At 41.7% G+C, this 21,157-nt stretch overlaps 1 protein-coding gene across 1 annotated transcript in view; it reads left to right on the top strand.

Moving 5' to 3' along the window:
* Window positions 1–7,373: 7,373 nt before the first annotated feature.
* Window positions 7,374–21,157, top strand: part of FYN (FYN proto-oncogene, Src family tyrosine kinase) — a 52,180-nt gene continuing 38,396 nt past the window's right edge. The window contains exons 1-3 of the mRNA XM_062489952.1: window positions 7,374–7,435; window positions 19,491–19,748; window positions 20,290–20,386. Of these exons, the coding sequence (XP_062345936.1) occupies window positions 19,502–19,748; window positions 20,290–20,386 (344 nt within the window). The 5' untranslated portion in view covers window positions 7,374–7,435; window positions 19,491–19,501. The remainder of the gene's footprint in view (window positions 7,436–19,490; window positions 19,749–20,289; window positions 20,387–21,157) is intronic.

Below are 21,157 nucleotides of genomic sequence, written 5' to 3'. Positions count from 1 at the left end.
TAGTTATTTTACATAATTACACTGCTGAACTAATTGAACTATCATCCTGAAATCATGTCCTGTGGAAAGCAGTTCACAAAACAAGGCTCAGTGAGGCTTGCACCAAGATGGAACATGTAACCCACCTAACATATTGGGGTTTATTTCCTCCCTTTTTCTCACGCTTAAATGTAAAATAAGCATTATATTGAAGGAACCAGGCAAAGGCTAATTTGCCTCATTTGAATGTGAAAAGGAGCCCACATCCTTCCTGTGCCCTGCAAAGAATGCCGAAAGACTTTATAGAGAAAACAGATGTACTAATATGTATCACTTGTTGGGGGCAGGGGGAATTCAGGGTGCTGCATTAAAGCAGTGCTGAACTTGCAAGAAAACAAAAGCACCAGCATACAAAATATAGTTCTGGGAAGCTGACAATGTTGGAACTCTTTTCTTTTGCTTACATTTATGCTCCTGGCATCTGAAAAACTGCTCTGAAAATATAAATACATACAAAAGGAAACAAGGAGCCTAATTTTTCATGTTTCATCTTCAGGGAAGATGGTTAAGTGCCCAAATGCAAACAAAAAGCAGAGGCTCCAGCCCAACTGTAGGGAAATCTCCTGCATTTCAGAGACAATGTTGCCTCACCAGAAGAATACACTACTTACATCATAAACAAAGCAAACCTAACTTTTGGAAGTATTCTTTGATTTTATTTGTGTTTTAAATACCTCTCTAACACTCAGTATGAAAGAGTTTGTCTTGTTAGCTCACCAAAAATGCAGGATACAGTGGGGAGTTTTAATGGTCTGATGGTTTTCAGCATGGGAGATAGAGAACAAATGAACTCAGATGTTATTTCTGCATCTATGCAATCCAAGTCAGATTTTCTGTCCTTTCCTGACCCATCTGTTTATCCCTTTCCAAGAACTTTGGCATTGAGCAGTCAGCACTGACTGGTCAGCTTGTGAATCTGCTGGTATTCATAACTTGCAGATTTGACCCTGTAGCACTATAGAGTCTCTTGCCAGCTTTTAACTTGTAGACAGGAGGTAGTAGTATGTGGCAATTTATAATATATTATATACATGTACTGTCAGTCCCAGTAATAAATAGGAGAATGCTTTAAAATTTTCTCTTAAAAGGTTACCCCAGACTTCCTAAATTAAAACTGGTTTTCTAAAAGCAAAGAAGTGAAGTGTAGCAGTTACTCAGATTTCTTTGTTCAGCAGTGATAGCTGAGTAACATCCATGGGTAGGTGCAGTGCTTAGTGAAGATGTTGTGTTCTTTTCCCTAAATGCAGCATAATGGACATTTTCTTACAGTCTGCAATAGTGAGGTTCACTTCAAAATTGACATTTCCCACTTGATCTGCTGTTTGCACCTTTGGAAAGTGTTCTTTATTCATAGGAGTTTTAAATCTCTAGCATTGACATACAAATATCCAGACGTGGATAAGACAGGCTTGAAAAGAGAAACTTTAAGCCCAATTACCAACAGTTTGAGGTGTTTGAGTTGCAGTGTAAGTGCTGGCTTGTTTTGTACAATCAGGGTAAATAAAATCTTGGCCTTGAAGTGGTGATATCCGTGTATTGGAACAAGCATCTCAAAGAAGCACACTGCAGAAGGAAGGAAGCAGAAGAGAAATTAGATCACTTTCCTGCATTATTTCTTGTAAGTGTGGTCTTCTTATGTATGGAACACACATTTCCTGTTGTAAAAATATTGAAACAGCCTGCAGTAGCCAAACAACAAATTATCTGCTGTCACTGAAAACTGGAGTCAGAGGAGCATGTTTAGAGGGAAGTATTGCAAGACAGGAGATGATCAGATCTCTCATGGTCTGAAAAGACAGTGAACATGAACTACATAACCACTGCTGTGATTGTCCTTGCAACCACAACTTCACAATGTGGAAGAAATTATAGACTGACTCTTCATACAAATTGCAATGTAAAGGTATGAGTGCACTTGGTTCTTGCTTTTTGTTTTGTATCATCTGTGCATTTAGACAGAACCATGTGGGTATCTTAATCCTCTCTTCCTCATGTGCCTTCATCCTGGAGTGTACGTGCTTTCTTTATTTCTGTCTACAGTGATTTGGGTTTGTACCTGTATTCCACACTTTCTCTTACAGTACCATTAAGTCCCAGCTGCATGAACTGCACCATCTGTGTTTTGTGATAGGAATCACAGAAGTGTGAATCCAATTGAGTAACAGAATCACCAATCACAGAAGTGTTTGCATTGGAAGAACTTTTAAAGCTCATCTACTCCAACACTCTTGCCCTAGACAGGGACACCTGCCACTAGACCAGGTTACTCAAAACTCCATCCAACCTGACATTAAACATTTCCACCAATGGGACACCTGCAACTTCTCTAGGCAGTGTGTTCCAGTGTCTCACCACCCTCATTGTAAACCATTTCTTCCCTATCCAGTTTAAATCTACCCTTTTTCAGTTGAAAACTGAATTTTTAAAAAAGTCACTACAGGTCCCAGTAAAGAGTTTCTCTTCATGTTTCTTGTAAGCCTTTTTTAAGAATGCTCTAAGGTCTTCCTGGAGTCTTCTCCATGCTGAACAATCCCAGCTCTCTCAGACTCTCTACATAGCAGAGGTTGTCCTTTCGCCTGGTCATCTTCACGGCCCTCCTTTTGACCTGTTCCAACAGGTCCAAGGTCATGTGCTGCAGATCCCAGAGCTGTATGCAGAATTCCTGGTGGGAATTCTGAGCAAAGTAAAGGGACAGAATCACCTCCCTTGACATGCTGGCCCTGCTGCTTTTGATGCAGCCGAGGACTCAGCTGGCTTTCTGGGCTGGAGTTACATGTTGCCAGCTCATATTCAATTTTTCATCCACCTGTACCCCCAGGTATTTCTCCACAGGGCTTCTTTCAGTTCCTTCATCCCCCAGTCTGTACAGATGTTGGTGATTGTCCTGACCCAGGTGCAGGACCTTGCACTTGGCCTAGTTGAATTTCACAAGGTTTGCACAGTCCCACCTGTCAAACCTGTCAAGGTCCCTCTGGATGACATCCCTTCCCTCCGGCATGTCAATGGCACCCCTCAACTCGGTGTCATCCACAAGCTTGCTAAGGGTGCATTTGATCTCACTGCTTATGCCATTAAATAAACATCTTGGACAAGGTAGGCTTAGATGAGATATGAGGAAGCAGTTCTTTACTGTGAGGGTGGTGACACACTGGAACAGGTTGCCCAGAGAAATTGTGGATGCCCCATCCCTGTTCAAGGCAAGGATGGGTGGGGTTTTGAGTAACCTGGTCTAGTGAAAGGTGTCCCTGCCTGTGGCAAGAGGTTGGAACAAGATGGTCTACAAGGTCCCTTTCAACCCAAACCACTCTATGATTTTATTACTAAATTGTTTACTATTCCTGATGATTGGTGGCCTTAAAATCCTTTTGCCTGAATCTTGTGACGCTTATGCAGGTCCCAACACAGATTAAAAGATTCTGCGGCTTCTGGTGCTCAGCCAAGCTGTGGACCACAACTTGTGGCCACATTCTGGGGGCAGGTCACATAAAGGGCAGTAGACAAAGGACAAAAGTCTGCTTTTACTTTGTATATGGGTGGTTTAATGTTCCACATCAAGTAGCTTCAGTGGCTGTTGCACATGATCACTCTTCTCTCAGACCACACTTCTACGGACATTGAAAATGGTTATCTTTATCTGTCTCTCAGTCATGGTCAGATGCAGGCTTTTATTGTGGTAGAGTGACCCACACAAGTAGCTGCAGAAGAGCAAAGTGGGAATCCTCACAAGACTTTCTCTTCCTGGAAGCACTCCAGGCACAGAAAGGGGAAGCCTTAAGTATCTCATCTGGTTTTTGCATTATAAAATTGCAGACAATCTTTCTGTATGGACTGATGAGGGAGGAGCTGGAGGACTGGGAGAAAATAAAAACTGTAAATAGCAGAGCTGGAAGCCTTTCTTAGGAGAGGAAGTAAAAGAGAGAGGAGGAAATGAGCTTGGGATCTGCCTTTTTGTTTGGTTTTTATTGTATAAAATTGAGGAAGCAGCGATGTTCAACCTTGGTATTTTCCCTGGTGAGTTCTGAAAAACTATCACTGATGTGTGAGTCTTCCTTTTTTTACAGAAGTAATTTCAGGAGCAGCATTACCAGGTGGAGAAGAAAATCTTTAGCTTAGTCTTTTATTCTCAGGACAGACATTGTGACATCCTTGATCTGGTTTCCAACCATAATTCATCTTTCCTGTTGAGAAAAGCATTCCCAGCTTCTCTTCTTGCTGTCCCTGTGCAGGAAAAAAGTCAGTGTTGCCTCAATGTTCTCTGACTTCATACTATGCAGCCTCAGAGCATGCTAGAGCTTGGATATTTAAGTGAGTGCCAAGGCAGGAAGGTATAGTCCTTTCAATTATATTGAAAGCAGGTCCATGCAGCCCCCTAAATTTTAGAAGCATGTGAGAAAGGGAATAAGAGTGGTTTACATTAAGTTGAAGGAACTGTGCTAGGAACTCTTTTGAATGTACTGTGTCCACACAGGACTGCATTAGGCTGTTCCTGGGATTTTAAATTCTTATCTTTTATAGGACACGTTTCGTGCATGTTATGTGCAAAGAGCCAATTATATACAAAAGTTGTGTAAATTTAGCCTATAAATAAAATGCTGTGTATACATACAAATGCTACTTCAGAAACGTTTGTCTTGGTTCTCCATTTCTTAGACAGCATGTATCAGTATTGCTGCTGGGAGGTGGGCATGTGTTTGGCTGGGGTTTGGGTTGTGCTTTGTTTCCTCTCATTGTTTTCTTCAGTGAGGAAAGGAGATTGGATAAAACCCTTTTCTGGTCTCTGTTGACATCAGCACATTCGATCTGCCTGCGTCCAAAAGAATTATGTCAAAGCAATTGCCTGCATTTGTTTCTTAGCGTGTTCTCCAGCAGCACTGTCGCTTGAGGGTCAGACTGGAATACATTAAACTGGAATTGGGGCAGAAACTGCAGCCAGCCTCAGGTCAATGATGCCTCTTGAGATTTGTGAAAGTGACACTTCTGGGGTTCATTGCATTAAATTCCATAGCATTTCTGTGTCTAGTCTGGGTGAATTACAAAGGCAGATGGGATGGTTACTTTCACATTCTCCCATTTAATTCTGTGTCTGTGTGTCTAGAATAAAAGAAAAAGCCTTGCATCTGATTTATTTTGCAGTATTTAAAAAAAAAAAAGAGTTTTTAAATCCATATATTAAAGCTCTTTGTTTCTATGTAGTGTTTATGGTTTATAGTTAGGAAGATTATCATGGTTATTTCATCTGTAAAATTCTATTTCTGGAGTCTTCTGCCCTATTAGTGACTGAAAAGTTGCCACAGTTTTGAGTCCTGAGAACTGTTGATAGGAATGCTGGGTATAGCAGACCTGAAGGGGAGGGGTGTGTGTGAATGCATGTACACATACACACCGCACTTGGACTGGCCTTTTTCCTCCCTAAAATTTTTACAAACCTTCTTGCTGTGATTCACTCTGCAGAAGCTTTGTACTACATGTTTACTGAAGACAGGATGTTTCTTTTATGTTTGTGACATTCGACCAAGATTTCACTATGCTGTGCATGCTGTGTTTTAGCAGGCATCACTTACTTAGCATAACCAAAAGTTTGAAAAACACATTTTTTTCCAACTGTTGAACATAAAAATAACTGTAGAACCATAATTAAATTTAATTAAATGTTTGTATGAAATAACGCCTTCTAAATCTCTGGAGTGGCATATGTGAACTAGTCCTAAACTCAAGTAATTGAGATTATTTTAACTGTTTTATTTGCAGAATTTACACTGCAGAGTTCAGTCATAAATGGGTTGATTCCAGAAGCTTAAAATGAGATGATGCCAGCAACTGGCACAGCCAAACACTTCCAGCCTTCTCACTCCTGCACATTGATAGGATTAATACTTTCTGGCCAAAGGCCCAGGTTAAGACAGACAGCATGCACAAAAGCTTGTGCTGCCTCCTTAAAAGACATCAAATTTAATTATTGGCAGGCTGTGAGATGAAGCAAATCTGATCACCAGGGCCCCACAGCTGAACACATGGTTCTCAGGAACCCAAATGCCTGACCCTAGTCTTGGGACAGATAGCCAGAAGCTTTCTTGGCAGCACCCAGTTCCCTCAGCATGCAGAAAGGGAAGGAGAAGACACGTAGATGTCCTGAGTGACCTGGGACGTTCCTGCAGGACTAGCACTCATATCCATTCATTCTGCTTAAAGGATCTAACTTGTTTTCCTGAAGAAGGTAGCTAGTCCACCAGTTCATCCTAAAAGGATGAATTTGGGAAAGGAAATATCTGTGAGGTATGGAGGACTCTTTTCCACAGCATAATTCTCTGAGGTCACCTTCTGTGGTCGGGGTGTGCCGGGATGAGATCCCAGCCAGATTCCTGGGACAAGGTCCCAGTGGCATGCAGCAGATGAAGTGAATTGCTGAAACAAGGAGTCACCGGTGTTTTTTCAGTGCCAGAGCCATAACAACACCCATCGGTTTCCTAGAAGTGGTTTCCTTGGCATCTCAGTGTGAGAAGCTTTGTACAGTGAGGTTTTGTGTGCAGCCAGGTGCTAGGAATTGAGAGAGGCTGCCTGCAGATCCTGCAAAAGATGGACAGTTGGGTGTCATCCTTACTTAGATGGCACCTCATCCCCAAAAGCCTGGCATTTCCCCGGAGATGTTTTGTAAGCAGGAAGGCTGCCAGGATGAACACACTCCAAGGAGAAGGAGAGTTTCTTGGTGGCAACACAAAGGACAGTGTGACAGGTGACCACTCAGCTCACCTGCAGGAGCTCCTGCTTTGTAACAATTAACCCAAACCCTGTGGGCGTGCATCCTTTCTGAATCAAGCACAGTTACTTTCACAACTTCACAGAGGTGGGCAGTACCACATAACCTGTGGTGCAAAGGGTTAATTACTGGTTAATTGCGGAACAAACTTGCCTGTTCACAGCCTGGATTGGAATAATTTTCAGTCCTGATGCAATTTCTACCTTTGCTAGATCAGAGCCTGCTGTTACAAAATTTATTCAGTGTAAGAATACTGCTATACCATGAACAAAATAACAAAACTCCCTCTAAGATTTTTGTTTATAACAAAGCCTTCTGTAGCCCAGTGTTTTCAGTTATTTAATTTCTCTTTCCTGAACACTCTTCCAGTTTTTCCAACAGTTTTTTTGTAAAATGGAGCAGCAAAACCTGAAACATTATTCACGGAGCTGAGGTACAAGAACCAAATGCAGCACAGCATCACTGTAACCTACCTACTCATCTTTTGATTTTCATTTGTTTGTACAGCTGAGGCTCCCATTAGCCCTTTTGGCCACAGCCTTGCGTGGGGAATTCATGTCAAGCTGATTGCTTCCCAGGACCCCTGGTCTCATATTCAGTCTCTGCTTCAGAGGATAGAGTCCTCTCTCTCCCTCTGATCCTGTAAGTATGGCCTGGATTCTTCATTCTAACAGGGTGATTTTGTACTTGGCCATATTAACACCTAAACTGGTTTCTCCCATCTTTCTACATACCCCAGTTGCTCTGTGTCAGGCTTGCTCTTTTGTGGTTTGTTTTCTGCCATTCCCAGTCTCATGTCTAACCAAAATGACTTAACTTTAATCCAGGTCACTGCTAAGGCTATTAAATAGTAAAGGGATGATCACCAATGCCTGTGGAATCCAGTAAGAACCCATTTGTTTGCTAATAGATAGTTTCCCCTTTACAGTTGCACGTTGGTTTCCTTAATTTATCAGTTTTTTAATACTTCTAATATGACTGTGGACTCAAAAGTGACCTCAGTATAAAATAGGTTTAAGGTTTTAGCCTGATCGTATATGGTGCTCTCCATCAATGGAGTCCTGCTCTCCATGTGCAGATGGAGACACTCCGTATAGGCTTCAAAGTATTCATAAAGATACTCTACAGAACAAGTCAAATGACTTAGATTTGTAATACTGTTAGCGATGCTGCCTTCATTAAGTGAACTTGTAATTTTTGCAAGAAATTACATCAAATTAGTTTGACAGGATCTATTTTCCTTAAAGCCAAGTTAATTGACTTTAATTACAGAGCTTTGAAAAAGTACTAATTGAGACCAATATTAGTTGTTCCATCCTTTGCAAAATACTGGAAACTCATCCAACTGGCCTGTAATTACTTTCTACCCTTCTCAAATAGTAGCCCAGCATGAGCCTTCTTCCTGTCCTTGGTCCTTCCCCAGGGGTCAAGAACTGCTTTAGATGCAGTAGCAGCTCCAAGGCTACCTCTATAAACCTTGTGAGACAAGTTTATTTCTAGTAACTAATCTGAATCACCCAGAATAATTTATCTGCTGCTTAACATTCCCTCTCCAGGGTCTGCTGTGGTGGGAATCTATTTCATTATCATCATCATAAACAGATCATCCAGCCTGTGTTTTTACCTGTGTGCTAATCAGAAACATTTAGGGAATAACTTCTGCTGCTGTCATATTGTTATGAACGATTCTACAATTTTTATTGTTCAAGATTCATCTTTCATAATCTGCTTGGAAAAATTAAAAATGTGATTCCTGAGTTTATGTGCCTTTATTTTTTTTCTAATATCTTCTTGATTCCTCTGTATAATCTTTATTTGAGCTTTTTTTTTTGTTTCTTATCTCTTCCTCTTTCCCCTTTCATGTACCAGTTTTCTATGTAAGATTATATATGTTTTTTCACTTCCCTGGTAAACCCAGCTGTTGGGTGTTTTTCCTTTTGTGTGTTACTTTTATCTAGCCCATTTCCATGGTTGTAACACTGTAGACATTTAGGAAATGTCTTAAACTGTTTGCATATGTCAGCAACTTTCTCTATGTTCTGCCTTCAGCCTGATTTGACTCCCATTTGCTCTAGTTTTGTGAAACAGCTTCTCAGAAAGCATGCCTTAGGATCTTAATTTATGTATCCATAAAGAGCATATGCTCAAATATTGCAAAAAATTCTGCTCTTGATTTGATTGCAGACAATGTTAGCCATTTGCACAGGAAGTGTTTGTCCTTTTCCATCTAAACAACAAGTAACCTTCTGGTCTGTGATTGTTTCTCTCAAGACAAAGTCTTGAGCAGGGATGCTAAACTAGGTACGATTCACAGGCGGTTCAGGCATAGCTACATTACGGAACCAGCGGTGAGCTGTGCTTGTGCCAGCACTGCAGCTCCTGCCGATGGCAGCCCCCGGCTGGGGCTGGAAGTGAGTGGGTCCTGCTAAGTGTTGAAGAAGTTCATCATCCCTGTAACTCTCCAAGATTATTTATTTCCAAGCTGTCAGTCAGTCAGATGTCATTTCTGACACATACGGCCTGGCACCACCCTCTTCTATTTGGAATTTTTAAATTGGCTACAGCTATTTTGGTTAATAATATAATAGTCTAAATACAGCTATTATTTGTCGAGTACTATTTTGCATTGCTACTTTATAGGCAGAGGGTTTATAATTTTTTTTCAGAATCCTGTAATTAGCATATAAGCAACTGAAAAGGGTCATCTTCTCACAGCCTTTGGTTGATGTTCTCCTCAGTATCATGGTTTGTGCTGAATGTGCTTGTGGTTGCTTATTTGACTTGACTCTCCCAGCCAGCCTGGCTTAGAATATCAGTTTGTTCCCTATCAAGAGGTCTTTTTCCCTTTACAACACAATCCACAAATCTGTCATGTGTCCCCTGTGCTGTGGGGACAGCACAGTTGTTAATTTCAGTGGCCTTCAGATTTTTGTCTCTTTGTGCTGGGAAACGGGGAGGAGCTCCAGACAAGATCTCCAGATCACCTGAATTGTCAGGAGTTTTGTATTTCACGAGGTGTATCACAGAACAGTCATTTTCAGTGAAGCCCTCCTGTCTGCTCCAGATTAGTGTCCACTTTTGCCTTTTTGTTTTAAACACACAGAAATAAAGGAACTTCTATGAACTCTTCCTCATGCACTGAGCGTGTAGAATATACCTTTGGGTTCTGCTTTCCTAGCTCTGTCCCTTCTCAAACCTCCCCCTGCCTACTTGCTACAGTGGGAAACAGAGAAAATCTTGATGCTTTGTGAGCACTGCTCAGCAATAACTTAAACATGGGTGAGTTACCAACATTATTTTGGTCACAAAGCTGAAGCAGAGGCAGAAGGTTTGGGATGCTGTGGAGAAACTGAGCCCATCCAGACACAGTACACTTACCTAAGGTGTCATCTAGCAGTAAGCTGCTGTCATACACTGAAACCACATTGTCAGCAGCTGGGTTTGAGAGAACAGGTCTCGCTAGAGAACTTTTCTATGGGTGTGTGACCACAGGCAGGGTTTCTGTGCGTCCCCATTACTGGTGTAGTCAGTACCTTCAGCACTCTGCCTTTATCACAATGTGACTGCCATCCAGTTTGGGGGACCCTGCTTGTCAGCATCTTTGCTGCTGTAGATGAAGGCAGCTACAATGATGGTGAGAAAGCTGGGGGTTTCTTTGTGGGCTGGCCACAGGCAAATATATGCTCATGCTTAGGAAGGAGAGTATTTTTTTTCTCCCAATGTAACTGGACAAATAAGGGATTTAAATAACTCTATTAAAATATTAGCAGTAGCAACCTAGAAGAAATGAAATCTCCTTCAGGAACGGGTGGTGTCTGGAAGGGTTTCAAAGTCTCCTGATTTGAGACTCAGGTTGCTCTCTTTTTCTTGCTGTCACATCCTCTAAGTTCTTCAGTCACAAAACAGAAATCATACAAAACAGAGAAGGGGTTAGTTTGATTCCTGCATGGGCAAAGGGGGTTGGGGAGGGGCAGTGAGGGGGTTTTTTGAGTTTTTTGAGAGAAAATATTTTTTTATGCCTCTTTCATAGTCCACAGTGGCAAACAGGCAGAACTTTTCTACTGTGCCCTTCCCTTTTTCCCCCTTCCTTCCCTGCCCATCCTGATTCACCTTTGGCACTCTGCTCTGTGCCACTCCCATACTGTGGGTCAGATGAACAGCCATTAATCCTGGGTAGAATCTAAAAATAAGAATTGAAAGAAAAAGAACAGTGTGAATCAACCTGCAATCATCTTTCTGTTCTCCTAATGGGAGAGAAGAAAGAGGAAATCAGTGGAGACAGTGTTTTACTTCTTCTCTTTCCAAGACAAAATTATTCTGACATTTGCAGCAGTTGTTCTCTTGCTATAGGTTTTCTAATTTCCAAACTTAAAAGGCACTTTAAAATTTAGGTGCATTAGCTCAAAATGCTTATGCAGACCATCCACCCACTTCTCTCTGCTCATGAATAGAGCTACCACAAGCAGTCTGATGGAGGAGGCATGTAGCTGGAAATCACACCGTTGAATTTACATGGTGTTCTCTCAGAACCAGGGATAGATCCACCCTTTGTGGGCATTAACTACAGAGTAAGCAATGTGTTTACCGTATGTAGCTGCTGCCATTAGTTCTTAGTTTAAAAGATTCTTTTAACACGTTTCAAGCATTTTTAAAAAATCCTATGTGTAGTTTCGAGTCTGACTTGCTCTTCAGTTCATGAGTGTAAAACCTGCGGGCATTCCCTCTGAAGTTAGTTATGCATAAGTCTTTTTCTTTTAGATTACAAGTGAAGTTTGGAGGTTGGTGGGAAAAGAAAAAAAAAAAAAAGAAGACACAGAAGAACCTTTTCTCAGAATTGCTGCGTTTTTCTAGGGCATCTTTTTTCAAAGTAATAAAAGCCCTGAGACAGTACAAGGCATAACTCCGTTACTGTAACTTTAAGAGATTGCAGCGTGAGCCTTTAATTGCTTCTTGTGTTTTGTTCTGGCTTGGTTTTGCTGAAAGGGATGTATCACAGGGAGTGGAAGAGAATTCACTGTTTTTTGAAAAAGACGGGGCCCCGACATTCACAGACTTGGCTGGCAAAGAAGCGGCACAAAACCAAAAGGGTGGAGACGTGTCCTTTCATGGGCAGTTTGGAGGGTTTATCTTCTCTTCTTGCACTGGGGAGCTTCTGATTATAGCTGCTCAAACAGCACTGTGGTAATGCAGATTCCTCTGGCTTTGCCAGGTGACGTCCCCACCAGACAGCTACCAGCCAGTCCCACCAACACAACTGCCCCTCAAAGAACACATGGACGTGGTTATTGCTCCTCACACCCAGCTGGAACACTGACTTCCTTTTTCCTCTCTAACTTGTAATAAAGAGATCATATAGCTGTATGGATAATAAACAGATTGTCTGGGTTGTAGTAAATCTCTTGCCAGAGGGGGACCAAGACATCCATCGCTCTTCCTTCCTTCCTTGCCCTGTCCCATGGACAGCTGTACTCACGGCCTCTGGCAGAACCAAGGCTCTGGTTGTAGCTCAGTGAAATCCTTCAGCATGCACCCTCTCTTCCCTGGTCCTGACCCCCAAGGCTGGCCAAAATTAAATGGGCAAGGTGAAGCCCAAACCTTCATTTTTCATGACGGTCTTTTAGTTCGGGTCTCAAAGGAGGAAAGAGGGAAGGCAAGCACAGGGCCACACTTTGCAGGCATGTGTTAAAAGTTAAACCTTGTCTGTGGTGTCAGGAAGCTGTTGTTTCTAGGGCAGTGTCCCCAGTCACTCAGTAATGGGGAGGAACAGCAGGGCAGAATGTGGCACTTCAAAGCCCCCTCCAGGGTCTGCTCTTCTCACAGCAGCTGGAGCTGCTCCCTTCCCTGAACTCCTTCTGCCACTGTTGTAGAGGACCTCCACAGCAACTGTAAGCTGACAAGAAACAATAGTAAGAGCACTCCAGCGCTGTGAAAGGCATTTGCTTTGAACCAGGACAGTATGGCAGCAGGAGCTCAGCTAAGACTGCTCTTCCTGCTCTTCCAGCCATGGATGTCCATGGACACTGGGCAGCAGCATGACTTCTGACTGCTGCAGATGAACAACTGAACTGCTGGGTTTCTTTCCGCTCAGTCCACTAAAGCAGAATCTGAGAGTGAAGCATTAAAGGCCTCCCTTAAAAATCAAATTATGCAGCCCAGGAATTTTTGAGTGTTGTTTTGAAACATACTTGAAGTTTTGCCCTGGTGTTTCTGGCTTTTTGTTAAGGAATATGACTTTGTCTATGTGAGATTTTCTGCATATCTTTAACAGTCAGAGGACATCCAGTGGTAGTACTGTGTCTTCTCTAAGTTACATTTTTTAAGGCAACATTACAAGTGTAGTGCACATGTAGATTTGGAAGAATTCTACACACATCTCCAGCTTTGTTCAAGGCTGAACCAGATCTATTCACAATGCAGTAAAATTATATTCTTTCTAGATCGGACCTTAGTATAAAAGTTATTGTATATGTAGTAACCTGCAACCCACAAGCCTGGGAAATAATAACACCCAGGAGTTTTAATTTTAAAGTATTTGTTGTATCTCTCTGACCTAAAAATTGTGGAATCACTGGCTAAGCTGGAATGTAGGCAGTCCTCTAAAATGTCTCAGAGTTAACAGATAAAAACAAAAATAATGCAATTAAGTGCTGCTATTTTATTCCATCTGTTTCATTTAAGTTGGCTTGAAACTGACACAGTATTAATTCTGGAAATCAAAAATGCTCCCATCAGCATAGATGTGAGTCAAAGCAAGGTCAGCAAGCAGACAGCATGAGAATTTGTGACCTACATAAGACTGGTTTTAAGTGCCTGTTTGTAGCCCAACTTGGAATGTCTTCCTAGTAACTTGTAATGGTCAAAGGGGGTGGGTGAGACTTCTCTGAAAATTGGGGAATTTAATGTGTCTCTGAGTTGTGTTTCAAAATAGATAATCCATCAGATTCTCTCCAGGGATCTACTAATAGGGCACGGAAAGTAAGATATTTCAACTTCGGGGTAAATTTCTGTGTTGATTATTCCCACTATACAGCCTGCAGGAGGCATTCCACAGTCCTTTTTAAAGTCTCTTCTAAAAATTCTTGGAGTTCCTATTCTTGGAAAGCCTTTTTTGTCCTCCTTGAATCTTCATGGTAACTCAGAATGTGGCATTTTGAATATTAAATCCTACAGTAGCTCATAAAATTTGGTTTATTTGATGTCACAGACTGATAGTTCGGTGGTGCTTTCAGTAAAACATAAAGCACCAAGAAGATGGCCCTTAGAGATTTCATTTTTCACAGCCATGTTGGATGCACTCCTCTAGTTTGATTCATGCCTGTTCACCACAGAGACTGAATAAAAGCCAAGGATTTTGTGCTTCTGATTTCCTTTTAACATAACTATTTCTTAACTCAGCTTCCCTGCTGATGATTTCCAGACAAGATTTGTAAGACTTGGTCAGAAAAAAGGCAGTTGCTAGTTACCAGTCATCCAGCCTATCCCTTTCATGTTTTTTACTGAGAGAAGTTATCTTAAAAATATGCCATCAGATTTCATTCCAGAGAAATCCAGGAGGAAAGAAAATATACCCTGCTGGGTCTGAACTTGTGCTGGGTCTGAACCTGCTCTCCATTTCTTCAGCTGGCTGGAGCCCTCTCCTGTGCCTGTTCCCTTTCATGTGCAAGGGGTTGGAGGACAGAGGCCACAGCATGGATCAAAGGGTGCAGGGTAGACAGGTTTTCCTCTGCATCTCCCAGTACCTCTCTCTCAAACACTCTAAGGACCTATTTTCTCTTGCAGCTCTAAAAAAAGAAGGTTCTGAAGACGTACCATAATTCAGACTTTCTGCTGTGAGTTGCAAAAGCTCTTGAGAAAACTTATGATGCTCAGAAGGACTGATTTTACACCATTCTTCCCCCATCCATATGCTTACTACTGCAGAAGCAAAGGTTAATCAGTACTTTTTGCTTTTCAGATATCACATGCTGGAGCTTTTACTTTTAAAATAGAAGTATAAAAAAAGGAATTTTCCTGCTACTATTGGACTTTTCCTAGGCTTTGATTAGCTAGCAGAGGACGGGTTTTGTTTTTTTTAATGGAGTGGATGTCTGGCTTTGTTAGGTGTTTCAGTTTTGGCTTCCATTTTGTATCAAGAACAAAAGAAAAATTGAAGTAGGATGATTTACAGTACTAATAATAATTTTAATACATCTCCTTAGCCTTCATCTGTATCCTACCTGAAAGTGATTAAGGTACTATGACTATATAAATTATTAATAATGATATAATGAATGTTATATCCTTGTTGACTAATGTTTCCACAATGTGGGTGGAAACGACTCTTCTGGTTAGACACATGTTGGATTGCAATGTAAATGTTGGAGTCCAAGAAATATAATAAGGACAAGAAAGGAGACAAATAGCATAATGTTTGTTTCCATTTGTCTCTAAGGAAGTCTCAAAACCCATGAAAATGGGGGGTTTATGTTTTCATGAAAATACGTTTTACATTGCCCATAAAAACACAACTTCAAAATAAACTAATTCAACTTGCTTGCATTAGTAAAGTTCATTTTAATTAGGCCAGTTACATACTTTTTAACATTACCTGTGTCAGACTATGATAATGTTGTGTGACCCATAACTCACACATCTGAGAAATGCTGCCTTTCCTAGTGGAACTGGACTAAAAACTTGTTCCCTTACTGTAAGATGCACAGGATGTTGGATGAGCAACATTGTGTGCTCATCTCTAGAGAGTTTAGTGTAAAACAACTCCAGATTTTATTTGGTGATCTCAGAGCAGGCTGAATAATTCCAGCCTTCCACAGTTCCAAATGCTGACATGCAGGGAGATTAAACTTTTGGATATTAAAATCCTGCTCTGTGATGCTGAAGGAGATTAGTTTTTGGATTCCATTCATTGACACAAAGGCCAGTGCTGAATGGAAGTGATATTTATTGAAACCCCTGAGTAAGGTGAAGTCACTTTAGGCATGTACATGCATACACGTATTCTCTCGCATTTAGCCAACTCCCCATGTTTCTTTGAGCCAAGAACAGACAACTTTCAGGGACTTGGCTTGAAAAGATATGTGCATGTAACACCCTCTGGCACATTTTACAAGAGGTTGCAATCAAGCAGTCTTTATACTTGGATTGTCTAGATACTGTGACAGTGGGAGGGGACAAGTGAAAGAAAAAGCCCATTTTGTCAGTCGTTCACTTTGTATCAAATTCTCTTTCCCTGTATGCTGCTGTTAACAGCGAAAAAATAAAGCAAGCAAAGCCAAATAAAAATCAAGACATTCATAATTCACTGGTTCTCTATACATATAGTTCCTAGTAATAAAAACCCAAACCATTTTTTAAACTAGTAGTACGTATGTATACCATCCTCTTATTTATTCACTTTTTTTCAGAATAAATACTTTTAGCATTTTTTCTTTTTGCAGCTGATTTTTTATTTCAACTTTTTCCTTATCAATGTGTAAATGAAATATGTAGGGTTGTCTTTGCAGCAGTTGTAAATTTATATGTGAAATATTCTCAGATTTCAGTGGGGTTTTTTTTTCCCTGCTCAGATGAGCATTTGTCAGTGAGCAACAAGAAAACCACTTTCCCTCCCACTGGTCTCCCAGATTTCATGTATCATATCTCTTTTTTCTTTATTTTTCTTGTCTACGTTTTTCATGAAAGCACATGGGGAAAGAAATAAGAGGAGAAACAGAGCTGGGAGGGGAAAGGGAGGAGGTGATAAGAGTTTCACAGGGATGTAAGTCTGCAGGCCAACAAAAAGGCTGTGAAATTCTTCTTCAAACAGTAAATCCTGCATATCACTTAGTTGCTTTGAGGCGAATAAGCCCATGTTGCAGCTTTTAAGCAGGCTGATTTAATAGCTTACTCTTCCCTGCTCAGGTGGTCAGCACCTTTCCACCCTTCCTGTGGAGCTGGGATTTCTCTCCTGGTATCTCCCATGCAGCTCACTGCCCATGTTTTGCTCTCAGCACATCACAGCCACACTTTCACAGAGGTGTAGCAGGGTCCAAGTAGTGAGTCCCAGACTCATCCCTCCCATCCAAAGCCTTCTGGGCTGTGCCCATGCTGAGAGCAGGGAGATGAGCCATCACCCCAAGGGCTCTTCCTTTCCTCGTGTCCTGCTTCACTCCCTGGCAGAGCTCATAGGACTCCCTGGTTCTGAGAGGAGCCAGGAAAACCTCAGTTCTGAGTGACATCTCCAAACAAAGGGTCTCCAGAGCCAGAAATAGTAAAAGCAGTAGTCATGATTCCACAAGCAGTTTTTCACAGCTTGAAAAGCATGAATCTGGCCAGGGCACCTCTGCACCTCTCATGGTCCCTGTGGGCTCACCTGATGTCACTACTGGTCCTGGGGATGCACAATTCTCTGCACCTCCAGCTCCAACTCAGCTTCCAGGGCAAGCAGAGGCAGGAGGTCATCATGGCTACTGCAGCAGTAACTGCAGCAGTGTGTTTTGCAGCCTCCAGGCTGCAAACCCCTTTCCCTCAACCAGTTATTGCTTTAGTTTCTTGAAGGATCCCAGCTCATGCCACCCATGCAGCAAGTGAAGGGTTAGGAGTCCATTTTTCTGTTCTTCACAGAAGACTTAAACATTTTGTTGAGAGACCCTGCTGAGTGGATGTGGTGTCTTGAAGGGAATAATGAAATGGAAAAAGGGCTGTTTTAAGTTGGGCTAAGAGCAAGGGAAGGTGGACCCATGGAACTGCAGGCAGTACAATTCCAGGAAATAAATGAAAATAAAATTACAGCATAACAGAATCATTTAGGTTGGAAAAGACCTCTGAGACCATAGCATCCAACCTTTGACTGATCACTGCCTTGTCGACTAGACCATGGCATTGAGGGCTGTGCCCAGTGCTAAACCCAGTCTGGCTGGGTCTGATCCATTGGCGGTCCTGTGTGTGCCCTGTGATAGCGCTCAAGATGATTTGTTCCATAACCTTCCTGGGCACCAAGGTCAGACTGACAGGCCTAGATTTTTCCAGATCCTCTTTCTGCTCCTTTTTGTGGATGGGTGTCACATTGGGCAAATAAAATGGTGCTTGTTTTTCTGAACAGTCTTGTAGAATAACTGGAAGAATCTGCAAACTGTAGAAAAGCCCTTCAACCGAAGTGTTTTTCTTTTTAATTAGGCAGGTTAGATGTGGGAAGCAGGTATGCAGACTGTGGACTGTCACAGTAAAACAGGGAACTGCTGCATAATTTTTCAAGCATCAGCACTGGTGAAACATTCTTTTTCCGAATCCCATGAGTTTGTCAAAACCAATTTCTTGTGTTGATGTTGGGGTAAGGCATAGAAAATAGCCAGCCTGACAGCTGCAGAAAAATTTAAAAATTTCAAAAAGCGTAGACTTTTTATTTACCCAAAGTAATAGATATTGTCTGAAAATAAATGTGGGGAAAAAAAATACTTCTCTATATATTTTTCTGTTCTCTGCATTTTCTTCCCACTTATATAGTCTGAAAAAAGTATGTCTAGTAAGTAATTTTTTAATATTTTTTTCTGCCACCTCTCCTCCAACCCCACTGTTCAGAGTATGTTGTTTTTTGTGCCAGGTTGCATCTAAGAGTCACTGTTACTGGTTCAGATCAAGGATGCATCCAGGCAAGTACCTGATTCCCTAGGTTCAACACACCCAACTCCAGAAACTCAAGTTTTGTGTCTAGGTCCAATTTGGGTTAATAGGAAGGAGTCCAGTAACACCACCACGTGGATTAAAGAAAGTTACAGCTAGCAGATGAAAGGCAGCACAGGTGACAGGAATAACCTGGCAGGACTGCCTCTGTGATGTGGCAAATCACCCTCTGTCTACCCCCATACAGAGAGAGACAGGCACCTGAAATAAAAAAAAGATTGACCCAGGCCCTGGTTGTGTCCCATGAGGGTGCTGCACAGGAGGTTACAAGAATTTAAAAAAAAAAAAATGTTGGAGCAACCTTTTGAAGCTGTAATTTCTGAAACCCTCTCAGTTTCATCCTGTGCAGAATCTGTACTTGGAGTTGCTCTGCATTTGACGTGTTAATTCTTCTGGGAGTTTCTCTAGTTTCTTAACATGTGTACCTTTGCCAGCCCCACCTTCTGTTACCAGTGGTTTTAGCTCCTTTTTTTTTTTTAGCTGTGCTCTCTGATATCTCCCTCCTACTTTCCTGCTGTAATAATTCTTAGCACACTGTGGCTGCTTTTCTGCCTGCCATGCAGAACTCCAGCAATGGAAGAAGGTTTTTATTGTCTTTAGGTGAAGTCCACTTGTGTGTAGTTAGCAAAGTCAAATATGAACCACAAGCTGCCTCATTCTGTGTCTGAGGGCAGTCTTGAACACCTCTAGCTGCACTTTTTTGGCTGAGTCCTTCACCTGCCCATTGCATCCTCCTGGCAAAGGTGAGCAAGATGGGTTTCATCCTCTTGGTCCCTCCATGCAAAATATTGCCTGTCAGGGCTGGACAAAGATCTGCCACTACCCTAAGAGCAGGCAGGACCCCCTTCCCCAGGCCTCAGGGAAGATTTTGTGTGAGCTTTTTTCCTACATGTTGCTGTTTATATTCAAACCACTGCAGGCTTTTTTCCAAAGTACTTAACTTTTGAGCAGTGAACTTAATTTGAGCCTCATCATATGTGCATTTGGAGGAGACCTGGTGAGCATCAACCTATGAGCACCTATCCTTTCCTTCCTCTCCTAGGATTTTAGATAATGGGCTGTGTGCAATGTAAGGATAAAGAAGCAACAAAACTGACAGATGAGAGGGATGGCAGTTTAACTCAAAGCTCAGGCTACCGCTATGGGACAGATCCTACTCCGCAGCACTATCCTAGCTTTGGTGTGACTTCAATCCCAAACTACAACAACTTCCATGCCACAGGAGGCCAAGGGCTGACCGTTTTTGGTGGAGTCAACTCCTCCTCTCATACAGGGACGCTGCGTACAAGAGGAGGAACAGGTGAGCTTCAAAGTTTTATTTTAGTGCTCATAGTGTCAATCATATGTCTACAGCAGAGTCCTGACTGTCTCAGCATGTTGCTTTTAGGAAGAGTTATTTCATGAAATAATGTGAAGAATTGAAGTAGGGTGGGTGTGGGTCTTTACCCCTACCTTTGCTAATTTGCAGGTTCACTTGGGGCTGAGAAATTATGTGTACATGCCAAATTTGGCTAACTGCCTCATCCCTCTACTAGGGAATGTAAAGTGTGGGCTGAGCCACCTCAAGTAGTTAAACACATGGCATGGCTATGGCTAAACTGTCCTTTAAACCCCCTTTGCCTGCTTGGGATCCTGTGACTGTACAGAACAAAGGAGGTGGAGTGACCACTGGCTGCATAAGATCAGAGAGATGAGAATCGTTCAGGAAGTTGGAGGGCTCAGTTTGGTTTGCTCCTCAGCAGCTGGAGTAGCTTACCTGTGGCTTAGCCACATCATCTCTTGAGGGTCGTTTCCCTCCTGTCTTTTGTGATGGAGTATAACCCACCTGTCTTTTTCTTTAGGTGTAACTCTTTTTGTGGCGCTTTATGACTATGAAGCAAGAACAGAAGATGACTTGAGTTTTCACAAAGGAGAAAAATTCCAGATACTTAACAGCTCGTAAGTTTTAGGCTTGGGAATCTACTTTTTAATAGTTTCAAAGTTAAAATGTTTACAATAATGTTTGCTTATGCCATTAGTAAAATCTGATGTTGGATATTCAAGTTTGGAGGGGATTTACTCTATGCTTACTTACTGGTCCTTGCATTTAGTGCAGTTTTGCAAAGTGCTGTAATGTTGGGGAAAAACCTTCAACCACATGCAGCTTTTCTTTAAAAAAAGGTGTTAGATTGTGTGATTTACTGGTTACATTTTACACTAACCGCACATTCAGAGACTAACAGCTCTGTACCTCATCAGTAGCTACAGAGGTTCTGCAAGGCATGTGCTAACACTTTTTCCAATCTGCTGCAAGTATCCCTACACAGAAATGAGCTAAAAGCTGTTTCACAGAAGAGTCATTATCCAGACTCACGTGCCAGGTTCAAAAGCATTTTTCTCCCTTTAAAGGTAGATCATGTAGTCAGAACTCCCTAAATTCTGTCGCATCTGACATGAAAACCACATTTCCATCCTGGAAATCATCAACTCTAAATTAATTTTATCAACTGCCCACAGAACAAAAAAAATCCCTTAGCGATTTAAAAATAACTTCTAAAACTCACTGTGCTACTGACCTATATCTGAACATCTTGTAACTCTTGGCTAAGAGCATAAAGTGGCAGGCTCTGTGTTATGTTCACTACTGACATCATGTAGAGGTAAAAATGGGTTAACAACCAAGTATGTCACTTTCTAAAGGCTTTGTGATATTGGTCTTCTCTTTTTCTC

This window comes from Cinclus cinclus, chromosome 3, assembly GCF_963662255.1.
Source record: "Cinclus cinclus chromosome 3, bCinCin1.1, whole genome shotgun sequence".
NCBI classification, from domain to species: Eukaryota; Metazoa; Chordata; class Aves; order Passeriformes; family Cinclidae; genus Cinclus; species Cinclus cinclus.
Note: the sequence above shows the minus strand (reverse complement) of the source record. Positions and strands in the feature narration are given on the sequence as shown.